General features: G+C 40.3%; 1 protein-coding gene and 1 non-coding gene across 3 annotated transcripts in view; both read right to left on the bottom strand.

The window, feature by feature from the left end:
- Positions 1–22,979, bottom strand: part of Babam2 (BRISC and BRCA1 A complex member 2) — a 383,311-nt gene that overhangs the window by 247,763 nt on the left and 112,569 nt on the right. For both annotated transcript variants that reach the window (XM_041631115.1, XM_041631116.1), the window contains exon 5: positions 7,916–8,110. In XM_041631115.1, the coding sequence (XP_041487049.1) occupies positions 7,916–8,110 (195 nt within the window). The remainder of the gene's footprint in view (positions 1–7,915; positions 8,111–22,979) is intronic.
- On the bottom strand, positions 2,090–2,192 carry LOC121433113. The gene has a single exon (XR_005972277.1). It is a non-coding gene; the product is annotated as a U6 spliceosomal RNA (small nuclear RNA).

The following is a 22,979-nucleotide window of genomic DNA, read 5'->3' as shown; positions in this document are numbered from 1 at the left end:
TAATATGCCCTATTTAACTGTGGTTCTTTGGATCAAGACATACTAGAATTGTCATGGAGGAGATACTTTGAAAGAATTAAAGCTAACATCTAACTCTACAGTGTTAAATGGGATTTTATAAGAAGGCTACAAAAGCCCATTGGGTTACTAAGAGTGCAGAAAAAAAAACAGAAAACAATCCCCAGTACTCTGCACAGTGCTCAGCCAAGAACCCATGCTCCTAACTGACCCTATTCTCTTTCCCCTGTAAAATCAGGCTCCCTCTCTGCTCTCGCCTATCAGCAAGCAAGCATCATCTGAAAGGATCCCTTCTTTTACCTCACTCCCTTGGGAAGTTCCCATCTTATTCTTTGTTCCACTTTACAAAATCCTACTGGGGAGGGTCTATTTGAGCTCTGTATTTCCTCTCTTGTCATTCTCTCTAATAAACCCTTCTTCCCCCATCACTCCACCAAAATAGCTCTTGAAAGGTCATCAATGACCTCCTCATTGCCGAACCCCATAGTCATTTCTGTCTTCGTCTCAGTGTCCAGTTAGCTGAACTCTAGCAGAGCTGAAACAATGGAGCATGCCTGGGCTTAACTCCAAGATCTCTTAGCTTGGTCACACCCACCAGGAGATCTCATACAAGCTCACGACCTTAAATAATATTTATACACCAATGGCTTCCAAATGCCCTTGCTCCTCCCCAGACATTCTTCTAATTCAAATTTATTTTCCAGTACCAATAAAAATTCCCGATTTTGTATTCTTTCCTTGATATTTATTCTTCATTGCAATAAACAGAAATTCTACTATCCTTTCAGACCAAAAAACCAAAAGTCCACCATCACCGGACTTCTAGTTTTCTCTCTTGCCTCACAGTCAGTGGAAACACACGCTCCTGATAGCGTGCAGCCACTTCTCACGTCCTCTGGCACCTGCTACCGCCTGGAGGGAGCTATGTGATCTCTAGACTGTCCCTGATTGTCTCATCTCTTTTCAGCTGCAGGTCATTTTCTTCCCAACACGTGGACAGATAGTGACGCTTCTTGTTTGAAATCCTCAGACTGTGGAGATGGACTCCTTTACAGAGGAAGGTGACAAGGGAACATCTGAGCAAGACAGCCAAGTGTCCTGAAGAGCAACAGTGGATGGCTGTGCACAGGGAAGAGCAAGATATTGAGGACTGCAGGGACACATACGCAGGAGACTGACTCATGGTCCACATAAACTCTCCTTCATGCTGAGAACCATTTCTAACTCCTGCCGGATACACAATACTCATCCACGGAAGCCATAAATAACAAAAGTGACCACTGTGATCACAGGAATACTTAAGTCATTTGGGGACAGGAGTTAAAAGAGCCATGGGAGTCCTAAAAACTGGGAAAGTTGGAGAAATGATAAATCAAATTCAACCTCTTTAGTCTTCCTCTACAAACACAAACTACCTAGCAATAAACAAACATTTATCAGCTAGTCTCTAGTTAAAATGGTAATTTAAGTCTTTCATTTGTTAAATCTGATGGCTTATGTGTATGTATGTATCTGTATACACATATGTATTTTAAAAAGCAATAGAAGAAATAAAATGTGGGATTTAAAAACTTATAAGAACTCTTGCCCATATAAGGTAACAAAAAAATAATTACATATTGAGCATTTGGACTCGAGTGAACTACAAGCTATTTTCGTCCACATACTACATTTTAGCTTTTTGCCCTCCTAGTTTATACAATATATTTTTATTCTACTATTTTAGACCAAACTAAAAAAAAGAAAAAGAAAAGAAAAAAACCTCTCCAATGGTCCCTACTTTATCCTTTCCCAAACTGCTGCTCTTAGATTTGACATGCATGTGTGTTTGTTGGCAAGGGCTAATTGACACACTAGAGGCACAATATGAATTTGAGTTTATCTGCAATGGGCTAAGATATGAAACAAAGTCAGCATGAAAGAGACTCATGATAGGAAGGGAATTTGTTCTACTGGGGAAAACAAAGTTATTTATGATCTCCAGCTTCCAAGCCTACCATACCTTCTTTCTAAAAAACATTTTATCAGCACATATTAATTATACAAGCTAATGGGCTTCATTGTGACATTTAAAAATATGGAATGCTTCATGAATTCACATGCCATCCTTGCATAGGAGCCATGCTCATCTTCTCTCTAGTTCCAGTTTTAGTAGATACACACAGGCCCCACGTTCATCCCCAGGACTGCAGAAACATTAAAAGCTAGCACAGGAAGCTCAGCACTTATCTCTAAAGCACTGGAATTCTAGGAACAAAGGCTCAAGAATCCTGTTGCTGGCAGACACCGACTCTCCTGTGATCTGTAAACGGCCCTTCCTTTGCGAAACTGAGCAAACAGCAGTCTGAAGCATGTCTTTGTGTAACTGAAATTACAGGCACACAATGAACAGAAAAACTCAACTGTGCAAGTGCAAACACACACCCATATTCACACACACAATCATTGCTCAACCATATACGATGACTTCTCTATATCTGATTTGCGGTCGCTGTTGTATCATCAGAGATAACTTCTACAGCATGCCTTCCTGGAAGCTGTAAATGAGACATTTAGAGGCAGCCAAGTGAATAGAATAGCTTGAATTTTTTCCATCAGTCCCTGGTTAGACCTCCTCTTGGACAGACATAGAAAATTACCTAACCTATGACTGAAAATGTTAGTCTTCCTGCCAACTGCCTTAATGACACTATCCCTAGCATCAGCCATGAATATGTGTGTCCTCCTCTTAAGTGAGAGGATGCAGGCAAGGGCTCCAGCCAACAAGACTCGAGCTTCTCTCCTTCGTGGCATCTGTCCCATGTTCTCATGTCTTTGGGAAGTGACAGGTAGACATCTTGTGCTAACCAGAGTCCAATCAGGTCGTTCTGCCTCAGGGAATCCTCCTTCCTGTCTTAGGAACTGTTTCCTTGTCCACAAATAAGCTTTCATCTGAAATTGACTAGTGTCACTCAGAGAAGTAAAGCCAAGAACTGGGAAAGGTGACTCTAATTCCATCTGCGACAATGTGGTGGGGTGATTCTTAAGACTGCCAAACAACTAGTCTGAAGGTTACGGACACTGTTCTTTGAAAACAATATAAATACACAATACAAGTTTAAAAAAAGATAGTCAAGGTTAGACTTATTAGACTATCAAACTCTAAAAGATATTCTTAAGATGTATTACTGACCCCCAAACTGTGTTTAATAGACATAACTCATTTATATATATTTTACAGCAAGGGGAACAGCAGCTAAGAGTAGAGCTGTGACCGTAAAGAAGAGCGGGACTCAACCTCAAGGCAGTGTGTGCATCAAGCTCCACGTTCTCAGGACAGAAACACATGTCTTGTGTGACTTCATTCAGGTCTCAAGTAAATTACTGAACAGGACAGGTTTGAAGGAAAAGCCTCGTGATAGTCCTCAAGATGCTGGAGGGCATGAAGACGTGGATCCCAGAGCAAACTCACTTAGACCAGCTGACATGGAAATTTTGAGTTTAACAAGATACCATGCCTTGATATAAAAGGAAGATACCCACATCCATCAGTCTTTGTCCTTCTCATTCATGTGTACACATATGCACATGCATCCCTACATACATCCCACACATACAAAGGAAAAATCCTAAGGGAGAGGAGAAAGGAGACCAATTCATCTGTAAAATCCCATGATTTGACGTGAGAAATCCCATGATTTCTCAGAGACCATGTCTGCGAATGGAGGCCTGCCGGCTCTCCCCCGAAGCCTCCTCCAGGCATACTGCTGTAGATTCCTTCATCTTGAGCAGACAGACCATTTTCACTGCTGACCCCCAGGACTCCAGGGACCATGGCTAGGTTGTCTTACGTGCCCAAGATCACAGTGCATTTATTGTAGAAGTAACAAGCTAATCCAGTTCTTGATTTAACACATGTTGGCTCAAAATCGAGCTCTTTTCTATCTTGCAGAGTCCATGTTAATCTTCTAGCCCTGGTCTAGCAGAGACTGCGGGAGCAGGCTGTCCTTCAGTGTATCCCTGAGACCCGGCACCGGGCTCTCATTTGTCCATCCCTCAACGCTCACCTGCATACCCTAGCTCTTCGTTGCTTGCTTGAAGGCTAACTCCTGTCCAGATACATGTCTTTCTATATTCTCACTCCTCTAAATCACTGGGTCTTGATACTGTAGCTTGCATTAACTCCTTCTGCCTAGTAGTAGTCTTTGGGGCTTTACTCACCATAATACAAGTGACTGAGTCAGAAAAGATCAGAGCCACTCCAACAACAGAGTAAAGAGGTTGAACACAGTGCTAGCATAATGTCATCAGTAAATTGGTGACATCAGCCAGGAAAATTCTGAAAATCCATCAACACCATCTGCTTTAAATGGATCTACACTTCTACACTCAGGTGAAGGAAAGTCAAGAAATGGGAAAAATCCTGAAACTGTAAAAGGTGCTATAAAACTGCAGTACATTTCACTTCAGACTGCATATGCAAAGGAAGAGAGCTAAAGGAAGGGAGCTCAGGGACACAGACCTGGCCTTGCAAGTATAAGGATCTAAAGTCAATCCTCAGAACCAAGGTTAAAAAAACAAAAGGCATGTGGGTGTATGTTTGTAATCCCACTGCTGGAAGGCAGAGGCAAGCATATCCCAGGAGCTCACCAAGCAGCTGGTGAATGCCTAAAAAAAAAAAAAATGTGGATAGCACCTAAAAACAACATGTAAATCTGTCCTCTGGTCTCCACATGCACGCACACACTCACACACACACACACACACACACAGCAAGACACATTCAACTGCATGTGTACACACACACACATACAGACTCACATATACACACATACACACATGAACACATACACGCATACACAGAAGCATGCACACACAGACTCATATACACACACACGAACACATACACGCATACACAGAAGCATGCACACACATACAGACTCGCATACACACATATACAAACACACATGCACACAGACACAGAAACACACAAAAGGTAAGAAACAAAACCATAGAAATTATAACTGAACAGTAATTCCCACTTTAAAATGAGCCTCACACTATTAAGGACAACACAGACTCACCAAGAAGTCAAGATGGATTAAACTTAGCATCCTTTTCTTATAGGACAATTAAGTGAATTTTTTTATTAAAAAAAAAACTTTGAACTGTTAAGTATGTTCAAACAGGAAGATTTGTTTGAAATTTTTAAAAATGCATTGCTCATTTGTATGACTTTGGAAATCATATCCCTTAGGAAAAAGTCAAAGACTCCAAGGGCGAGCATATTGAACTTAAGAAAAGAAAGGCTTGATGAAAACTAATAAAATTAGCAAGAGAAGAACACATAAATGTTCCATGTGTCACTAGGATTCACTCACTCGTCCTTTCAGCAAGCATGCGCAGAACACCAGTGATGCAGCAGGCACTGTTCCCGGTGTGGGCTATGTCCATCCCTGCCCTGAAACTTGGCATGCCAATAGGGAAGACAAACAAGCCTTAAGCACGGCAGCCTTCCCAAGGTGGTACACAGCCATCCTGGAGTTCACACTTACATGTGTGGGGGCTGGAATTAACAGACAATAAGAAGTGATGGGCATCATCCAAGATTGGGTTGTAAGAGACCAGTGTCTTGCTTATACATTCTCCATCTCTCTGTTTGTTTGCTGCGGTTAGGTCCCCTGCCAGCTTAGGAGACCCACCTTGGAGAAGCCCTGTAGAGGAAGAGGCAGGTTCCAGGCACCAGCTAGCACCAACTAAGGCCCTCAGATCAGCAGCCCACAGAGAACAGCACCATCCCATCAGCCACACAAATGGGCTTACAAAGAAACCCCTTCAGGTGGAGCACTGAGGAGACTAAAATGGCCAACACTTCATGGTAACCTAGGAGGGGCCTGGGGTGCAGCTCTATCCAGATGCCTAACAAACCAAAGCTACGACAGAAAACATTATATTCAGACACTAAGTGCTGGAGTGAATATCTCACACAATAACATATAAATGATCTATATAAAAGATGCCTTTTTAAAAAAAGAGCAGAATAGGCCTGGTGGTGGTGGCACACGCCTTTAATCCCAGCACTTAGGAAGTAGAGGCAGGCGGATCTCTGTGAATTTAAGAACAGCCTGGTCTATGGAGCTAGTTCCAGGAAAAGCTCTTAAGCTACATGGAGAAACCCTGTCTTGAAAAAAAGAAAAAGAGTAGAACAGGGAAGAGAAACAAAAGTGAATTTTAAGAACAAGTATAATAAAGGCTTACATATAAATGTTTACAACAGCACAATTCATATATGTCAAAAGGTAAAAAAACACTGGAATGTCATGAATTAATGAATAGAAAAGCAAAATGCAGTATGCCTGTCCAGTGAAATCTTATTCAGCCATAGAAGAAAATTAGTATGGGTGCATGCACAGCATAGCCGGATCTGAAATACATCCTGCTAAGTGAATGCACCCAGTAACAAAACATTAGGGACGTGCCATGGCCATCTGAAGGGTTCAGAAACAGAAAGAAATGTAGAGGTTTCCTAGGCTACCACTGGGTAAAGACTAAAGGCAACTGAACATGAAGGACCTTACTGGAGGGTGACAGAAGATCATGATGGGGGCTGTGGAAATCAGTCAAATGACCGATAATCATAGATTTATACAATTAAATGTGCAAACTTTATGAAACCTTTCTCAAAAAATAATTTTAAAAAATGAGGCAGGCAGGGAATCAGTGAAAATACGTTAGCAGAAATCTAAAGTAGGAAGGGTGTTCACTATTCCCAGGGAAAAACAGACACAGAAACTTATGCAAAGTGCCATGGGAAGGAGCATGCTTGATATGCCTGCATGGTGCAGAGGTGCAGTGTGGCTGGAGCCCGGGGTGAGGAAGGAGAAGAGAAAGTGAGCAGATCCAGAAGGAAGGAGGCATCACAGCATCCAGAGTGCATGCTATCCCTGGGGAGATGGACTGCAGCAGGGTATATGAAGCTTCTGGGAATAGAAGGGTGAGAATCTGCTTTGCATCTCAAAATGATCACACAATGCAACGAAATTATAAGCAGCAACTAGAGCTGGCCATGGTGGCCACCCCTGTGATCCCAACACTCAGGAAGGAGAAATGAAAGGACTCTGAGCCTAAAGCCGACTGGGCTGTGCAGCAAGTTCTAGGTAACTCAGAGCTATACAATGAGACCTTGTCTTTAAGGAAAGGGTTGTGAACAAGGGCTTAGAGGCACTGATTAAGGAAGCATTTTCCGCCGGATGGTGGTGTCACACACCTTTAATCCCAGCACTCAGAAGGCTCCAAAGTTACACAGAGAAACCCTGCCTTGAAAAACCAAAAACAACCCAAAAAGAAGGAGGAGGAGGAGGAACATTTTCCTGGATGAAAAAAATTACTCAGCGATAGTCATTTATTCCTGTTAAAAGGCAAATGCAGCATATTCTATACTATGTGCATGTTATATAACGCTTAACAAATTTATTTTAAAAAAACAGAAGGGTTGAGGGGCACATGAAGGCTCCATAACCTGCTGCATCCAGAGCAGCAGACCCCTCTTATATGACTGAGGCAGTGAAGGTCACTCCCTGAGCAGAAGGTGGGATTTTTTCAGTGTCTTAAACTGTGACCTGCTTGCCAACCACATCAGGACCTGCATGGAGGTATAGAGCATAGGCGGTCCTCTCCCTCTCTCCCTGCCTTCTGACATAGGAGACTGGGGATGTAGCCAAATCTTACACACTTCTCCTATAATATTCTTTACAAATGATAAGCCTGATCACCATTAAGTTCTCTTATGAGAAAGCGCACAGGTGACCTAAGCCATGTATCTGAGGAAAGAGTTAAGAGCTCAATCCACAAGAACATTCTAAAGATCTTGTCTTTAATTTCATCACAAAGTTAACGTCCCCTATCTCTCAGCACTTACCCAGTTGTTTTTCTTCCCAGCATAAATTTCCATGTTCTCTCCATACTGAGGCTCTTCCAGGAGTGTCTGGTACTCAAACATGAGGCGCGAGCTCTCGCGGAGGCGGCTGCATTGAAACTGGTGGTACTGCTGCACCAGCTCCTTCACCACGAGCAGGAGGCACTCGGGGTTTGAAGGGTTCCAGGAGGCCAGGTTCTGAGGAGTCAGAAATGAGGACCAGTAAGAAACAATTTCATACAAATCTCTTGTCACAACTGCACATCAAAGCAGAGGAAGGGAGCAATAAAAGCCTTCGAGCAAGACTATTTCTGATGGGCTGGGCACTCAGGAATAATGAAGAAAAAAACAGGTCATGCCAACATGAGAACTGAAATCACCTAAAAGACTGATTTCGACCCTGAAACACTGAATTTGTTTTCTATTCTTTTATGTTCTTTGTTCCTAACAGGAAGCATGTAATTCAACATTCTATGCAAAAGTAATTTAATTCCACATCCACAGACCACCTGCATCTGTAACCCCAGATGTAAACAAATGCTCTGCAAACAACAGTATTTCACAGAAATAGAAACATAATAGTATGGGCTGATCTGGAAAAGGATAGGAAAGGAGAAGACACAAGGGGAAATACATCTAGGAAATGCAAGATTTGGGGGGGGAAGGGAGGGAGAGGCAGAAGGACTAGTAAGATCATTCACTCTTTCCACAGTAAGTGCTGAGTGTGTTATCTCCCGTTGTGCTGCAGCCACTGGTCTAGACAGTGAAGAAAGCAAGTCCTTTGTCAAACTGAGACCGTATAGCAGTGAGGACTATAGCAGCTACCTGAAAACCTAGACACCTGAAGTCATGGCCTTCCTCAACTAATACTGAGGTTTCAAGGGTGCCCACCAATGTTTCTACAGAGTAAGTGCAAACATCGGCACAATAAAAGGGGACATGGTAGCATCTTCACATGTCCTGAAAATAGTCTGATGCCACAGATTTCTGAAGGGTCCCCAGGGATCTGCAGACCCACTGTAGAACCATCACACTACACTACATTCCTTTAAATACAACTTAAGCATAGTCACTAGCTAAAGAAAACAAACATCAAAGTCAATGCCCTTGGTATCCATGGTTTCAACATTCATAGATTCAACCAACCGCAGATTAAACTCATTTAGAAAACAATACACTTGTACTGAACTAATATTTTTCCTTGTCCATTATTCTCTAAGCAAAGAATATGACTATTTATGCAGTATTTATATGACAGGCGTCCTAAGCAAGCCATAGATGATGTGCACATATTACTATAAATACCATAGCATGTTATAGAAAGTACTGAGCAGCTGCAAGTCTTGGGATCCATGGCATCTCCTGGAACTGATCTCCCACATATACTCAGGAACAGTGGTACTCCGCTCTGTCCATGGCATCTCCTGGAAATGATCTCCCACATATACTCAGGAACAGTGGTACTCTGCTCTGTTGAGTAGACTAACCTGACAGTGGGGAAGGAACGAGGTATTCCTATAATTGATAGAAGGGATGGGGCTAAGGAGATGCTCACGAAAAGAGGAAGAGCAAATGCTTTGGCATCCTACAATAAAGTAGCCACAGCGATATAAAAGTGATTTGGTCAGAAGAACAGAGTCCTGCATGGCAAAGCTCTTGACCTTGATAGCCTGAGATTCCTCTGAGCTATTCAAAGCCTCATTAAAAATACTGACAGAATGTACGAACACAGACCAGAACTGAAAATGGACCACTACATAGCTTGCTATGTGTTTCCTTCAGAGATCATTCAACACACAAATAGGAGAGATAATGACATTTTGCTTTTTGGAGAAGTCATGTATGCCTTCCCAAGCTGCCTATTGTACTAAAGCAAAAAGAAGAGGTTTTAGTCACCTCAATTTCTACTTTATAAACTTTTCCATTTTTCTTCAGGGTTTAGAAAGCTGCAAGCCCATACACACACAATAAGATAAATTATAAACTATTATTACCTGGCAAACATCGCTGAGTAATTTGAATTTATTTCAAGTCATTCATTCCAATTCTTAAATTCACAGTACAGGCATGCCAACCAAAACCTCCTTCCTGTTAAAACGCAGCCTCCTAGTACCTGGAAATGCCTCTGACCTTGACCATTCAGACACACTTCGCTGGAAACCATGCCCACCAGTGCAGGTTTAGACATACTAAGCTAGGTACAGATTTGTCTCCTATGGCTACATGACCGCCTTGTTAAATAAGCCATGCTGGGATCACGTTATCTGGGGGAAGGGGATAGAAAATATAAAAGGTTTTAGTCACTCCCTAAGACTGGGTCTCCTGAAGACTAAGACATATTTTCAAAACCATGTCTAGAAACAGGACGCTCTGCTTTCTAATTCTCATGAGTAGTAAATACCGCAGAATGCTCAAACTTCGGTCAGGGAGGAGGCAGTGGTATACATTTTCTGGACTCTACAGAAAAGGAAGATCTAGCTGTGTCTCCATCCACAAAGTTCGCTCTACTTTATTTTTGCTAATGAACCAAGGAAGACATCTGAAGTGAAGACGGTGACAAACCACAGACACGGGTCACACATGCACTAACAAGAAGAACACTACAATGGATCCTAAAATGAAGAACACAAAATACATCTGAAGAAAATTCCTTTGTTCAGACCTAATGCTTTGTGCCCCTATGATAAGAAGATGGGTTCAGCCTCGGCCATAGCCATAAAATCCATCTCTGGCAGTGGTCTCAGTTAGTTGATAAGCTTTTGATGCCCCATGGAGATTTTTTTATTTTATTTTTATTTTTTTCCTGGATTTCAGTTTCTGGAATAAAGTTTGTTTCTGGTTAATTAGAAAAAAAAAAGAAAATGATCAACTCTAGTCAAAGAAGACAGCAAAGAGTTCAGAAGAACTTAATTTGCCCTCACGAATGTCTGTGACACAGTTGGGACTGGGATGGGGTGGAGAGAGGGGCTGTTCTTTTCAGAGACTGCTGAGCTGGTGGGATTGGGTTCTGCTGATAGTCGAGAACAGAGGCACCTGAGACTATATAAAATGTAAAGCTGCACCTCCCTTAGTGTGGATACTAAGTTATTCATGGAGCAGAGTCACAGTCATTTCATGGGAATGGTAATTCTCTGCCCCTGCTCTGGCTACCCTTTCCAGCTGCTTCAATTCCAAGGCTCACAGAACACTTTGGGAATGTTTTGCCACATGCTGTTGCGACAGGTCATGGCCTCAGTGGTCTTTGGAAATGACCAATGACATTTTCATTTCTAAGGGACGAGGAGCTGAACAAGCAGGAATTGTTTAAATGTCCGTTTGCGGGAACATACACATGATAACAAGAGAACTACATCTGCTATTGGCTTATCCATCACAAGACTACATCACAGGTTAGCAATGAAAACCTCTATTATACCTTAACATACAAATATAAATATATCAATACAAAGAAGTTTAATTGTCTTTAGATATATTTTCATAATTCCTTGAAATGCAACAAGTTCCTACTTTCTTTTAGCTAACACAACATGGGTGTGGTGCGGATGACAGGAGGGGCAATGAGAAAGAAGCTTCAGGTCTACACAGCATCTCTAACCCCTGTTCATATAAAAGCTCTCGAAATAGTCACACAGTCCTGCAGCTGGCAAACAAACGAACAAACACAGACTGCAATACTGGAATCCCATCCCAGGCTGGGGGCAGCGCTAACGGACAGTTACTATTTGGGGTCTTTGTTCCAGAGAAGATTCAAGCACTAATAACAAAATGAAGCACTTGGAAGGGAAGAAGGACTGTGTACTCCAGTAGCACACTCACAGTGGAAGACATTGGCCAGGCCAGCAATTAAACAGGGCAGTGGTTGCAGGCACCTAGTGGCTTTATTTTCAAATATTCTAATAACTTTCTTGTAGGCAGCGCTTAATGCATCAGAGGTTCAAGACTGTTGTTGTGACATTTGAAGTTGTTAGTTAATAGTCTTTCAAAGCCCAGTGGAGTTGATTAGAGAAATATACAAATCTTTAAGATCTAAACAAATAGCTAAGTAGACACCAATAAAAAGTCATTTGAGGGATTAATGTGCAATAACAAAAGCAGTCTAAGAATAGAGAGTAGTTAGGCTTGAACACTCACTTGAAAAGAATGGCTACAGGTAAATGGAATGTATACTGAGAGAAGAAGGTGGCTCATGACCTGTGTTCAGTGGCCACTCCCAGCCATGACCAGAGTGCAAAGGAAGCACCCGGATTGTCTAAACCCGCAGCCCAGAGCTCTCCGAGGTTCTGATCTGCTTTTTAACCAAGAACTGACCTCTCCAAGTCTGTGTTCGAGGCTCCTTCTAAAAGGGATGTGTTCATTTTATTATCTTTTGTGTATAAGTGGTTTGCTTACATGTGTTTTAGGCTTCATGGGGGTGTCTGACACCTATAGAAGTCAGACAAGGGCACGGATCCCCTGGGACTGGAATTATAGACGGTTGTGAGCCAGCATGTTGGAAGCTGAGAAAAGAATTTGAGGGCTCTACAAGAGCAACAAGTGCTCTTAACCAGCAAGTTCCCTTCCGAGACCCTAAAAGGATTTTTTAATGACTTGGAAGATGGCACCCATCAGTCCATTCCCTGGTCTTACTGTAAAATAGTAGCCAGCAAAGTCTTCTGTCTCCTAGTGTAATATGATCTTGACTCCATTTCCTATGGACATAGAGCCAGAAGACAAGATCAAGGGGAAAATACGCAAACATCTTAACAATGAAAAGGAACTTTTCCATGTGATTTTGTGATAGTACTAACAAATCTCATACAAGAGAGAACACATAAAGAAAGCATGTCTGACTTGACTGCAGTCTCCTAGCAGGCTTACCCAGCTAAAGAGGAACTTCCAAGGACCAGGGGCACTCTAGAGCACCTTCAGATATCTACCCCAAGGTGACGTCGTGATGTATTACTCCACAGTTTCTCTCATCCAGTTTTGGTCTAGGATATCAGAACCATTAGTGCTGAAAAACTGGCTTAATTTCTTCTACGAGCAAGCAAGACTTAATTCTAAAATATGAGAAAGTAAACCGCTCCACTTAGAAAATTCAAAACCTGTACTGTCCCTTCTTGGACATCAAAAGTTGCTGCAGAGACCACCTTTCTGTGGCCCTTAAAAGAAGGGGACAAGGACACAGCCCCGTCCCACAGTGAATCTGCAGTTCAACTGGGTCTCTAGGATCCCACAGCAGTTGGCTTCTTAGGTTGCATTTCTTCCTTCATAACGGATGGGAAGAGACAAGGGTAGCAGGGCACAGAGGGAAGAAGTTTCTGAGAGCTCCTCTTACTCCACCCTCCCTCTCTCTCAGAGGCTCTTTCAAGTGGCACAGGGGTGAAGACAAAGGCAAGCATGCCCCCCCCCCAGGAAGAGACCTAACAGCATCCTTCTACAGAGAGCGCAGCCGTCTTCCCTACGTGTGAAAGAGCACAGCACGAACACACTAACGTTCCTGGATGTGACAGAAGCGTCTTAGATAGAGTACCAGACTGAGGAGGAGTGAAGCCCATTTCTTCTACAGGTGTACCTTTTCCCACACAACTTTAAGGTGCTATCTTTTAAGTATAAGATCTGGTCAAGACTAAAACACTCATTTTATACCTGTTTCTCAGAGAAAATATGAATTAATATTGGTGTTGCATTTAATGCCAAACAAAACACCACTATGAAATTTGATTAACAAATCCTCAACATTGGGAAAAATAAACTTTAATTTTCCAGCACAGACTGGTTGAGGCTCTGCCACAGTGCGGCTGCCATTCACCTGGCTGCTAACGTCACACACTGCCCCATCCATGCTGCTCAGACCTGTGGGCAAGCCTGCAAGAATAGAAAGAGAACTAGAAACGCGACTGCAGCTTGACTCCAAATGTTTTTCCTGGGGACGTATTGAATCCTCCAGGTTGCTCGAATATCATCCAGGGATGTGATTCTGAGGGAGACAGCTTGTTACTGCTTTTCCTGGCTGTACTACAAGAAACAACAGTGTGAGCTTATTTTAAATTAATGTGTGCTTCTGTGTTTCTTTACAAGAAATTAACTGCAATGCTCAGTTAAAGCAAACACTTTGTGTTTCACTTTTTATTAGGAAATGTCTTCAGAATTTCAGAAGCGGAAAATTCCCAATTTTAATTGCCCGTTTCTAACGCGGAGCAAATTATTTAAATCCCAATGAAAGACCCTTCAAGCTTAGTGAGCCTGTGGGGTAATGAGTGTTCATAAGTGAGAGGATTCCTAACTGTTCTCTGATGGCAAGAGTATCATGATGGAGTAAGTCTTTCTGTCTCTTTCATGGAGACTTTGCAACAGTGCACAGCATGTAACAGGACAAAAAGCAACAGCCTCAAGCAGGCTGTTATTTATAACCACAGAGACATCTGCAGGCTGACACCTGCTTTCTGGCCTCTGACCTAAATGACTTCCGAGCTAAACCAGTCCCGGTGCTGGAATGACTTATTCTAGTTGTCCTCATGTTGGACTTAAAGATCCAGAGTCCAATACCTAAAACATTTGCCTTAATTTGACCCCTCTCTTAATCCAAATCCTAACTACAGACTTTCCCAGGCAACAATGACCTGATCACAAAACTTGTGTGTATAAACTGGGAGAATTACCTAAAAGGAAGCAATTTGAGTTCTTTTTGCTTTAACAGGAACATGTAACTACAGAGAAAAAGAAAGCAAGATAAAGCAGGTACTTAACTAAAGAAGACACAAATACTGCACAAGGTGTAAGAGCTTGCGTTGTCTTTAGTTTTCTCTTTAAAACTATACCCCTTCCTCATGTATACATATGATGTACATACATACACTCAAGCATGCATATATACATAAAATTAATTTACAAAAAACTCTAGCCCTTAGACCTCAGTCCATTTGATGGTTATGACACAAACATACAGTAAGTTTCCACCCATTGTTTGATGCCCAACACCAATCTCTCTCCTTCTGCTAACACCCACCCAAATTTCCTTAAGAAGCTAACCCTCACCATTCTTAGACATGGGTCTGGATAAGAACTATCAGATAAAACCCTATAGGTGTTGACTCTCCATCCCAAATATTTTCTATGCACCCAGTCTCAATGACTAATTCAGTCTCAGTCACACTAAGTAAGGAAGTGGTGATATAAGCAGCACTACTGAAAAACGAAGGCTTGCCCTCTTCCCATAGTGGGAGAACAGAGTAGGAACTGGAGTAACTTATATTCACAGAAGCAGGACAACTGAAGAAATATGTGGTTATGGGGAATAAAGGTCAACACAAAGCAAAGCAAAGAAGAAATGAAATAAAAGAAAACTAGGTTCTTCAGTGGCATTATTTTGGCCACAAGACCAACATTATCTTGAGTCCAACTGCAGTCTCTTAGAATCCTAAGAGCCAATGAACTCCCTTTGCTGTTTTAAGACAATTTGAACCAGGTTTCTACACTAGGTTTCTATTACTTTAAAAGAATAGGTGCAGAAATTAAAGGAGGAAGAGGAAGAACAGAAAGGGCAAGAAGAGATACACTAACACTGAAACTGCCATTCTGCCTTCTCTGGGAGTGAGGGAGAGGCACAGAAACTCTTACCCAGCCATATAACTAGAGAAAAGCCTTTAACCTGAAAGCAGAGACACTTTAGGTACTCATGTTTTCCAACAAAGATAAAATCTGAGGATCTTCCTCCATTCTCAGGGCAGAAAATCCACAAAAAGGATGGACATATTTTCACTAACTTTCCAATGATTATAATCATTTCTGTTGTGGGAAAAATAAACAAAAGGAAAGAAGAATAACAGAAAGCTATGCTTTTATAAAGTATGACTCATTTAGTGGATTTAAATTAAAATATATTTGAAATAGGTAGCTAAAATGTTTCCAATCCTGGAGTTCTTCAAACACCAAGAAGGTATTTGTTTGGTGGCTAATAAAGACTTCCAAAGGAGCAAAGAGACCCACTAAAGGGTGTAAAGAATGAACTGGTTGAGACCAGATAAGGACACTTTGATTGCTGGCATGTAACTTAGGATCATATGTAACAATCTGCAGATAGCTATGCTTGAGCACAAAGCTTGGAGAGGTCTTCACTGACTTCATGGTCCTTTACCCAGGAGATATTTTTACCTTTGCTCCACTAGACTGGAGCACATCCAGCACGTACAAGCTGTCTTGTGGTATCACATGAATGCTGGCTACATGCCAAGCTGGGAATGTGTGCCTTGGAGCAGAAAACTTTCCTATCTTCTGCAAACAATCTCTCTCCAGAGACTTCAAATGGGCCCCACAAAGCAGCCACAGTGACTGCACTCAAACCATACATCAACTTAACAGTGCATAGTGAGCACTGTTTAATCAACTGTCACTTCTTCAAACTAGTCAGCCCTCACCAAGTCCCAAACCCATACCTCACCAGTTCTTTCGAAACTGTGGTGAACCTCACAATCAACAAAGAGAAGCATCTGTCCAACGCTGTCATGGACAATTACACATTTACCCAGGCCAATTAAGTGCTTCAGAGATCTTAGGCTGGCTTTCCCATTCCAAGCTACCAATGTCCATTGCCATCAATCCACCAACAATCAAATAGAATGGGCCTCCTGTTCTCAACAACCACCACTTCTCATTTCAAAATAATCTCTGCCAGGTAGATCAGTCATGTTCCATGCTAGTAATCACAACAAGTATTGCAGCAGCAGGAAAATGTGGTAGTCAAGGGAGTCACCTCAGTCTTCACTAACCAAAACAACCTGCCATCTTGAAGTCAACTGGATAGCCTTGGGTGTCTTCAGAACAACATGGAGGTATCTTTCAAAAGCAGGCTCATAGGTCCTACCATTAAAACATGGATTCAATGATCCCAGGATGATACAGAATCTATTCTGTGTTTCTGAGCCATAGTCTGGCATTTAATAGCAAGGTGGAAATTTTAAGCAATTTTGTAACTGTTGTTAAAGGCTCAACTATTTTACAATGGTTCCTTAGACCCTCATACAACTTCACTGTATGAGGCTGTACTCTCCTTTCCAGACTTTTCTGCTACTTGTCCCACATGTTTCTCAGGAAGTAAGAGAATCTGTGTATAGACAATGTCTCTCACAGCCATAGGCTTCTAAAAAGTATTAACTCTTGGAATCCAGGACCACCTATACCTGGGGGAAGGGAGGGAAGTGGGCATGATATATTTCAACAATGGAAAATCCAGACATGATAGCATATACTTACAATCCCAGTATGCGAGAGGCAGAAGCAGGAAATCAGTTGAAGGTCAACTTTGTAGTAAGTTCAAGGCCACCATCGTCAACATGAGAGCCTATACTGAGGAAGGGAGAGCTAATCCTACTCTTGCTGGCTTCTGCTTCTCCCACAGCTCTTTATTTTGCTAAATTTAGCACCTCTTCCCCTCTTCTGCCTGGACATGGAATCTTCCAGGCCTCTCCTGGGACCCTAGCATTTGGGGTTTAATAGCATCTATGCCCCAGGGAGGAAAAGCACCACCTATGGTGTGATCATTTTTAAACTGGTCATATTTATTTGCATTTAATTTTAAATCATCATCATTTTACTCAAATATTTTTGTGATGGCTCTAATAATATTAAAGAATCACAAAGCATTTTATAAATTGGCAGATGTAGCCTGCAGGCATGCTTTCCTTGACCTGCACAGAAGTTTTATTTGAAGATCTTTACACAAGGCAGACACACTTTGACAGGTCACAGTCCCCACTAATTCTCACAGCTGTTGGATCGCCTTCCTCCCTCATCTAGTGACCTGACTGGCCCCTTCTGATGTCTGAGTTTACAACCCCTGTGGTTAAGATTTTAGGACATTCCTAAAAAGATGACTTAATTCCTCCCATGGTTCCTTCATTTATGTTACAGGCAGTGGATGTTTGTTAGTTTTATGTTTGCAAAATACAACAGAAAGAAAAGTTAGGCTTTCTTTGTGAGTAACAGTGAAACAGAGAGCTTTCTGTTCAATGAACCTGGTCATGTTCACCATGAGTAACTGACTTTCTGGGTAAGAGTTACTAAGTCCCACTTTCCTCCAATGACACTGTTTCACAGAGTCTCTTAGAACAGACACAGTAGCTTACTCATCTCTGTGCAAAAGTTGTGTTAAATAGCCTGGACTTTACAACTTACACACTTAATTATTTTCAAAAAATAATCACAATTTATTACAAGCTAAACTAGATGTATTAAAGAATCCAAGAATTTTTAAGGATCAATAAAGATACTTGAGCCAACTTTATCTGGTGGCTATGAGCAGAAGTTGGCAAAAGAATACTGAATAGTAATTTTGAAAATACAATACTGCAACATGAGTAATTACAGTCATTAATCAATAAAAATTTAGGCCATCTTAAAAACAGTACCTTTCAAGCATTCAAAGATACAACTTATTTTCCAAGGCTAGCAACACGTAAAATAAAAATGCAAAAAATTATCAAAACAAAATGAAATATCATGGTTCAATAGATGAGACCTGAAGGATACAAAACAGCACATTAAATCATTTTCCAGTTCAAAAAAACTGCATGAGATGTTGGTCTTCCTGTTTTTCATAAACCTTATAATTGTGCTTCCAGAAAACTACCAAGCATCTGCCTCTATGTAGCTTATTCTTCATCTTGGAGCTCTCACAAGGAAATAGAGAGTACACTGTGCCAGGACCACTATCTTCTCCAGCCAAAATCATTAAGTCTTGGAGCCAATTTCCTCTTGGTGAATTTTGATGAAATTCCTTCCATTTGCAGCTTCCTTACTTAGTGGTAATGGCTGCACATGTCACAAGCCAATATATATGTACATGTGTTTAACAATATACATTATTTATTTTACAGTACTATGTATATCAGTACACCCAGGTAAACACACTTCTATCTATGCAGTCACACATAAATGTGCAGTTCCATAATAGTTCCTAGAATCTACTGAAGTAACTCTCTAGAACTACCATTTCCTAAGTAAGACAAAGTCTGAGCCCTCACATTCCTCTGGAAGTCAGCATCAACCAACTCTTCTATGCAGCTACAGCATAATGAGAAGGTTGGCTAAGGCTTTACACTGTCCCTTAAGTGCTTCTGAATCACCAAAGAAAGATCAAATTAGGTTCTATTTTAGGGTAAGGGGTGTTTTATAAAAACTCAATTATGTTTTAAAATATAATGATCTATATAACTTATACAGTAAATTTTTATGAGTCTAAATATTTCATTAGTTGAGCTAACCTTATTTCCTCCTATTTACTCTTAAGATAAAACTTGTAATTTTACATCTCTCATTTATAGTATGAATACATTATGTACATTATTTAAAAGACTGCAGATTAAGCATAACACATTCCCCATGATAGTATCTAATTCTTCAGTCCTTCAACTGCCAGCTTATTGGTTATCTATTGTTGGTCAACAAAAACTACATTTTATGCAATTCATATTTCTTGATGGACTAACATAATTTATTCTAAGACCATATGATGCAGCTATATTTTTAAAATAGTGAGGTCACAGAGGTTAAGTAAATAGAACGGTTTTAATAAATGATAAGTATACTGTACACACACACACACACAAACATCTCACTTTTCTAGAAGAAGTATTATTGTAAATTCTAATCTATGTCATATATTATACACAATTGCCTAAATAAAGTTCTTATAATAGCCATTTTACATAACTCAAATCTCTAGTGAGGGAAGGGAGGAAGTTATTTTTTGTGTGATTTTGAACCAGAAGATAAAATATTAAGACATATATATATCAAACAACTTACATAACATTCAGAGAAACAAATAAATGTGCTAAATTATACCATGACAGACATGGTTAGCAAAAATCCAATTTTATAGGATGACTTTTATTTTGTTGCAGTTTTATAGGATTAATTATCTTGTTTTTAAACCATAAATTGCAAAGAGGAAAAAATGGTGAAAACATCTAAAACATTTAAGTTAAAGATACTAGAAAAGGTAATAATCAATCACATATAGATCTTGGTTCAAACAATTAGAAATCTGAGCAATGACGGGCTATTTAAAGGGACAATGGAATAGCTGCTAGTGTATTTCAGAGAAGAAAGCAGCATTCGGGGGCATAATTTCAAAAGGATACTTTTTAAGTACCATATTAAAATATTTTTAGAAGAAATGGCATGTTTGGGATTTGACTCAAAATAATCCAGCAGGCAACAAGTGGATAGGGACAGAAGCCTGGTGACAGGGTCATGGCGTTTCATGACACAATGCTCAACTCTCCCAAAGACAAAGTCTCCTCATAAGAAACTTGATAGATAAAATTAGTTTTTGATTTGCTTTTCTAAGCACTACACTCTGATTTCTAGACATGCCTTGCTGAACATTAGTAAACATGACGTGAAGCTAAATGGTTAAAGCACTGTTACTAATCTTAATTCTTTAAGCTGACTAAAACTACTCTTAATTTACCGAGCCTTCATTAACCTTTAATTATAACTGTTATGATCGAAGGGACAGGTATTCAGCACAAAGCACCCGAAGGCCAGCTTCTCAGCACAAGGGACAGTTATTTGTACTAGAGTCATGTTTGCCATGCTCAGGCTGGCTCGGTTTTTTCACTAAACATCTCACAGGGCATTATTTTCTGAGAAAATCAAAACTTTCAAAAAGCATGCTGTGAAACAGCACAAGAGTTTAGGTTTTATTTTAATTGCTATAAACAAAAGGCCCCCAAAATTACTAATAATAAAGAGGGAGGGGTAAGGAAGGAAAGAGGAAGGAAGATGCTCTCTAGGCTTGTTTTAGAAAATAAAACTAGGTCAATGGCTAATACCGTAAATGAGGAGTGTCATGTTTGTACAGGCAAGGACTTTGTTTTGCTTATGTATTGTGGTTTTGAGAGAGCCTCATGTAACTCATACTTTTGAACTCTTGCTCCTCCAGCAATCCAAGCATAGAGTCAATGTCTGTAATATCCATTTTATCTTTTTGTTACAATAAAATGCTTGTAATTTAATCAGGGCAGATTTTATAGGTTTAGAGGAGTAGGAATGGAATAAAAAGATAAACTAAATGGTTAACTTTAATTTTTAATAATAAATTGTTTTAAATAATAATTAAACTTGCTGGAATAAACTTTACTTTTTGAAAACAAAATTGCCAAAGGGATTAGCCAAGATTAGCTTCATGTAAGCACTGACAGCATCTTTAAATTTAATGAAATTAAATGTGTTTTAAAAACATGCCTTTAGATAGGCAATGGTGTTTCACACATTTAATCCCAGCACTCAGTAGGCAGAGGCGGGCAGATCTCTGAGTTCGAGGCCAGCCTGGTCTACAGAGCAAGTTCTAGGACAGCCAGGGACAAGCAGACAAACCCTGTCTCGAAAAACAAAACAAAAAACAACAACAAAATGCCTTTAAAAATGCAAATTCTATCAATTGCTACTCTTACTAATTATTTTCATTTAAATGCATTGTTTGTATTAATTCTTTAAGAATCTCATACATACAATACAATATATTTTGATCAAACTGATACCCCTTAAGTCCTAATTCGTTCTAGATCCCATCTCTACTTCCTTCAAACTTCCTGTCCTTTTTTTTAAAATTTTGTGTTGTTTTGGTTTAGTTTTAGGTTTTATTTATTTGTTTGTTTCTTAATAACTCATTGTGTCTAATTTGTGCGGCTCAAATATTTATGGTGATGGGCTATTCACTGGTACCCAGGTGATCTATCAGGGACTACATCCATAGAGTGGTCTTCCAGGAAGCTGTCAAATGCCCTCAGCTATGCTCCACAGTGGAATGCTAACTGCCCTGATCCCGTGCAGATGAGGAGAGTCTGCAAGTACGAGTATGTGAGAGCAGCGGTTCCTCTCTTGTCCAGAAGACACTGCTGCACTCCTTGACCTCTGACCTCCCTCCCTGACCTCTGACTCTCACAGTCTTTCTGCCTCCTCTTCTGCAATTGTTCCAGAGCCTTTAAGGGAGGAGTATAACAGAAATGCTTCATTTATGGCTGGGCAAACAAATTATTTTTAATCTCATAAAGGACTCCTTTGATTTTAGAAACTGATTAAAGATGTCTAAAGGCTTTATTTTTTTTTTGAGACAAGAGAAAGACTCTTATTAAATTACTCCAGTTTGCCTTGGACTCACTCTGTACCCTGACAGCCCCTGAATTATAAGCTTCCAGCCTCAGATTCCTTAATAGCTGAAATTATAGGCCAACACTAGGCTTAGCAATCCCATTTTAGAGACTCTAAATAATTAGCTGCCCCTCTTTTAAAAATTCTATAATAATCCAGACTTTTACTTTTCAATCTGGCTTCTTCATAAATATTCTTGAACCACATTCAAGAATAAATATTAAATGTGTTGAATGTTTTGCTTATAATAATATTATAATTCTCTGGAACTTTCATAACTGTGTCAATTTAGAAACAGTTTTTTAAAAAACATATACAAGGTCTACTGAGTCACTGTCAGTGCTGGGTGACAAACCATTCTGTGGTTACAGGATTACATCAGGCCAGTGTAAGGGTTGAGCTGCCTTTACTTTGCAGGTTTAAATATCTTGGCTTTCCAAAGCTTGTGTGGGGGCTGCAGTTTGGCAAAAAAAATTCTCAGCCGGATGCAGATAATTCCTCTGAAAAAAAATGTTTTTATAATAGCTAAGATTTTTTTTGCTTTAAAAAAATGTTAGAGAAAGCATACATTATATCCAGGTTCAATCTTTATCATACTTTCCCCCCGCTTTTTCATGTGTTCTCCGTGAAGCTAACCCAAGTACAGCAAGCTAATCCACAAACATAAAGACTTCGTAAATACAAAAACTCACTTCCCTCAATAGTTTAAAAGTAAGATCAAAAATCAAAACAAGCTACTTCAGTTACAAGAGAGAATGTAGGACTCTTCTGAAAGCATAGCCATCTGCTAAACTCTCCATAGTTAGTTCCATGCTGTCCTTGGTCATTTTTTGCCTCTGTGCCCCATTTTCTTTGTTTTTACAGTGGAGTTGATGCTTTATCCATTCCTCATAATAGCCTTGTAGGACAGGGACGAATACTCTTAGGGTTA

The sequence above is a fragment of the Microtus oregoni genome, unplaced genomic scaffold, assembly GCF_018167655.1.
Source record: "Microtus oregoni isolate MIOR12 unplaced genomic scaffold, Mior012 000036F_ref0000092, whole genome shotgun sequence".
Classification (NCBI taxonomy): Eukaryota; Metazoa; Chordata; class Mammalia; order Rodentia; family Cricetidae; genus Microtus; species Microtus oregoni.
The sequence above is the reverse complement of the archived record's forward strand: the minus strand, read 5'-3'. Positions and strand labels throughout refer to the sequence as shown.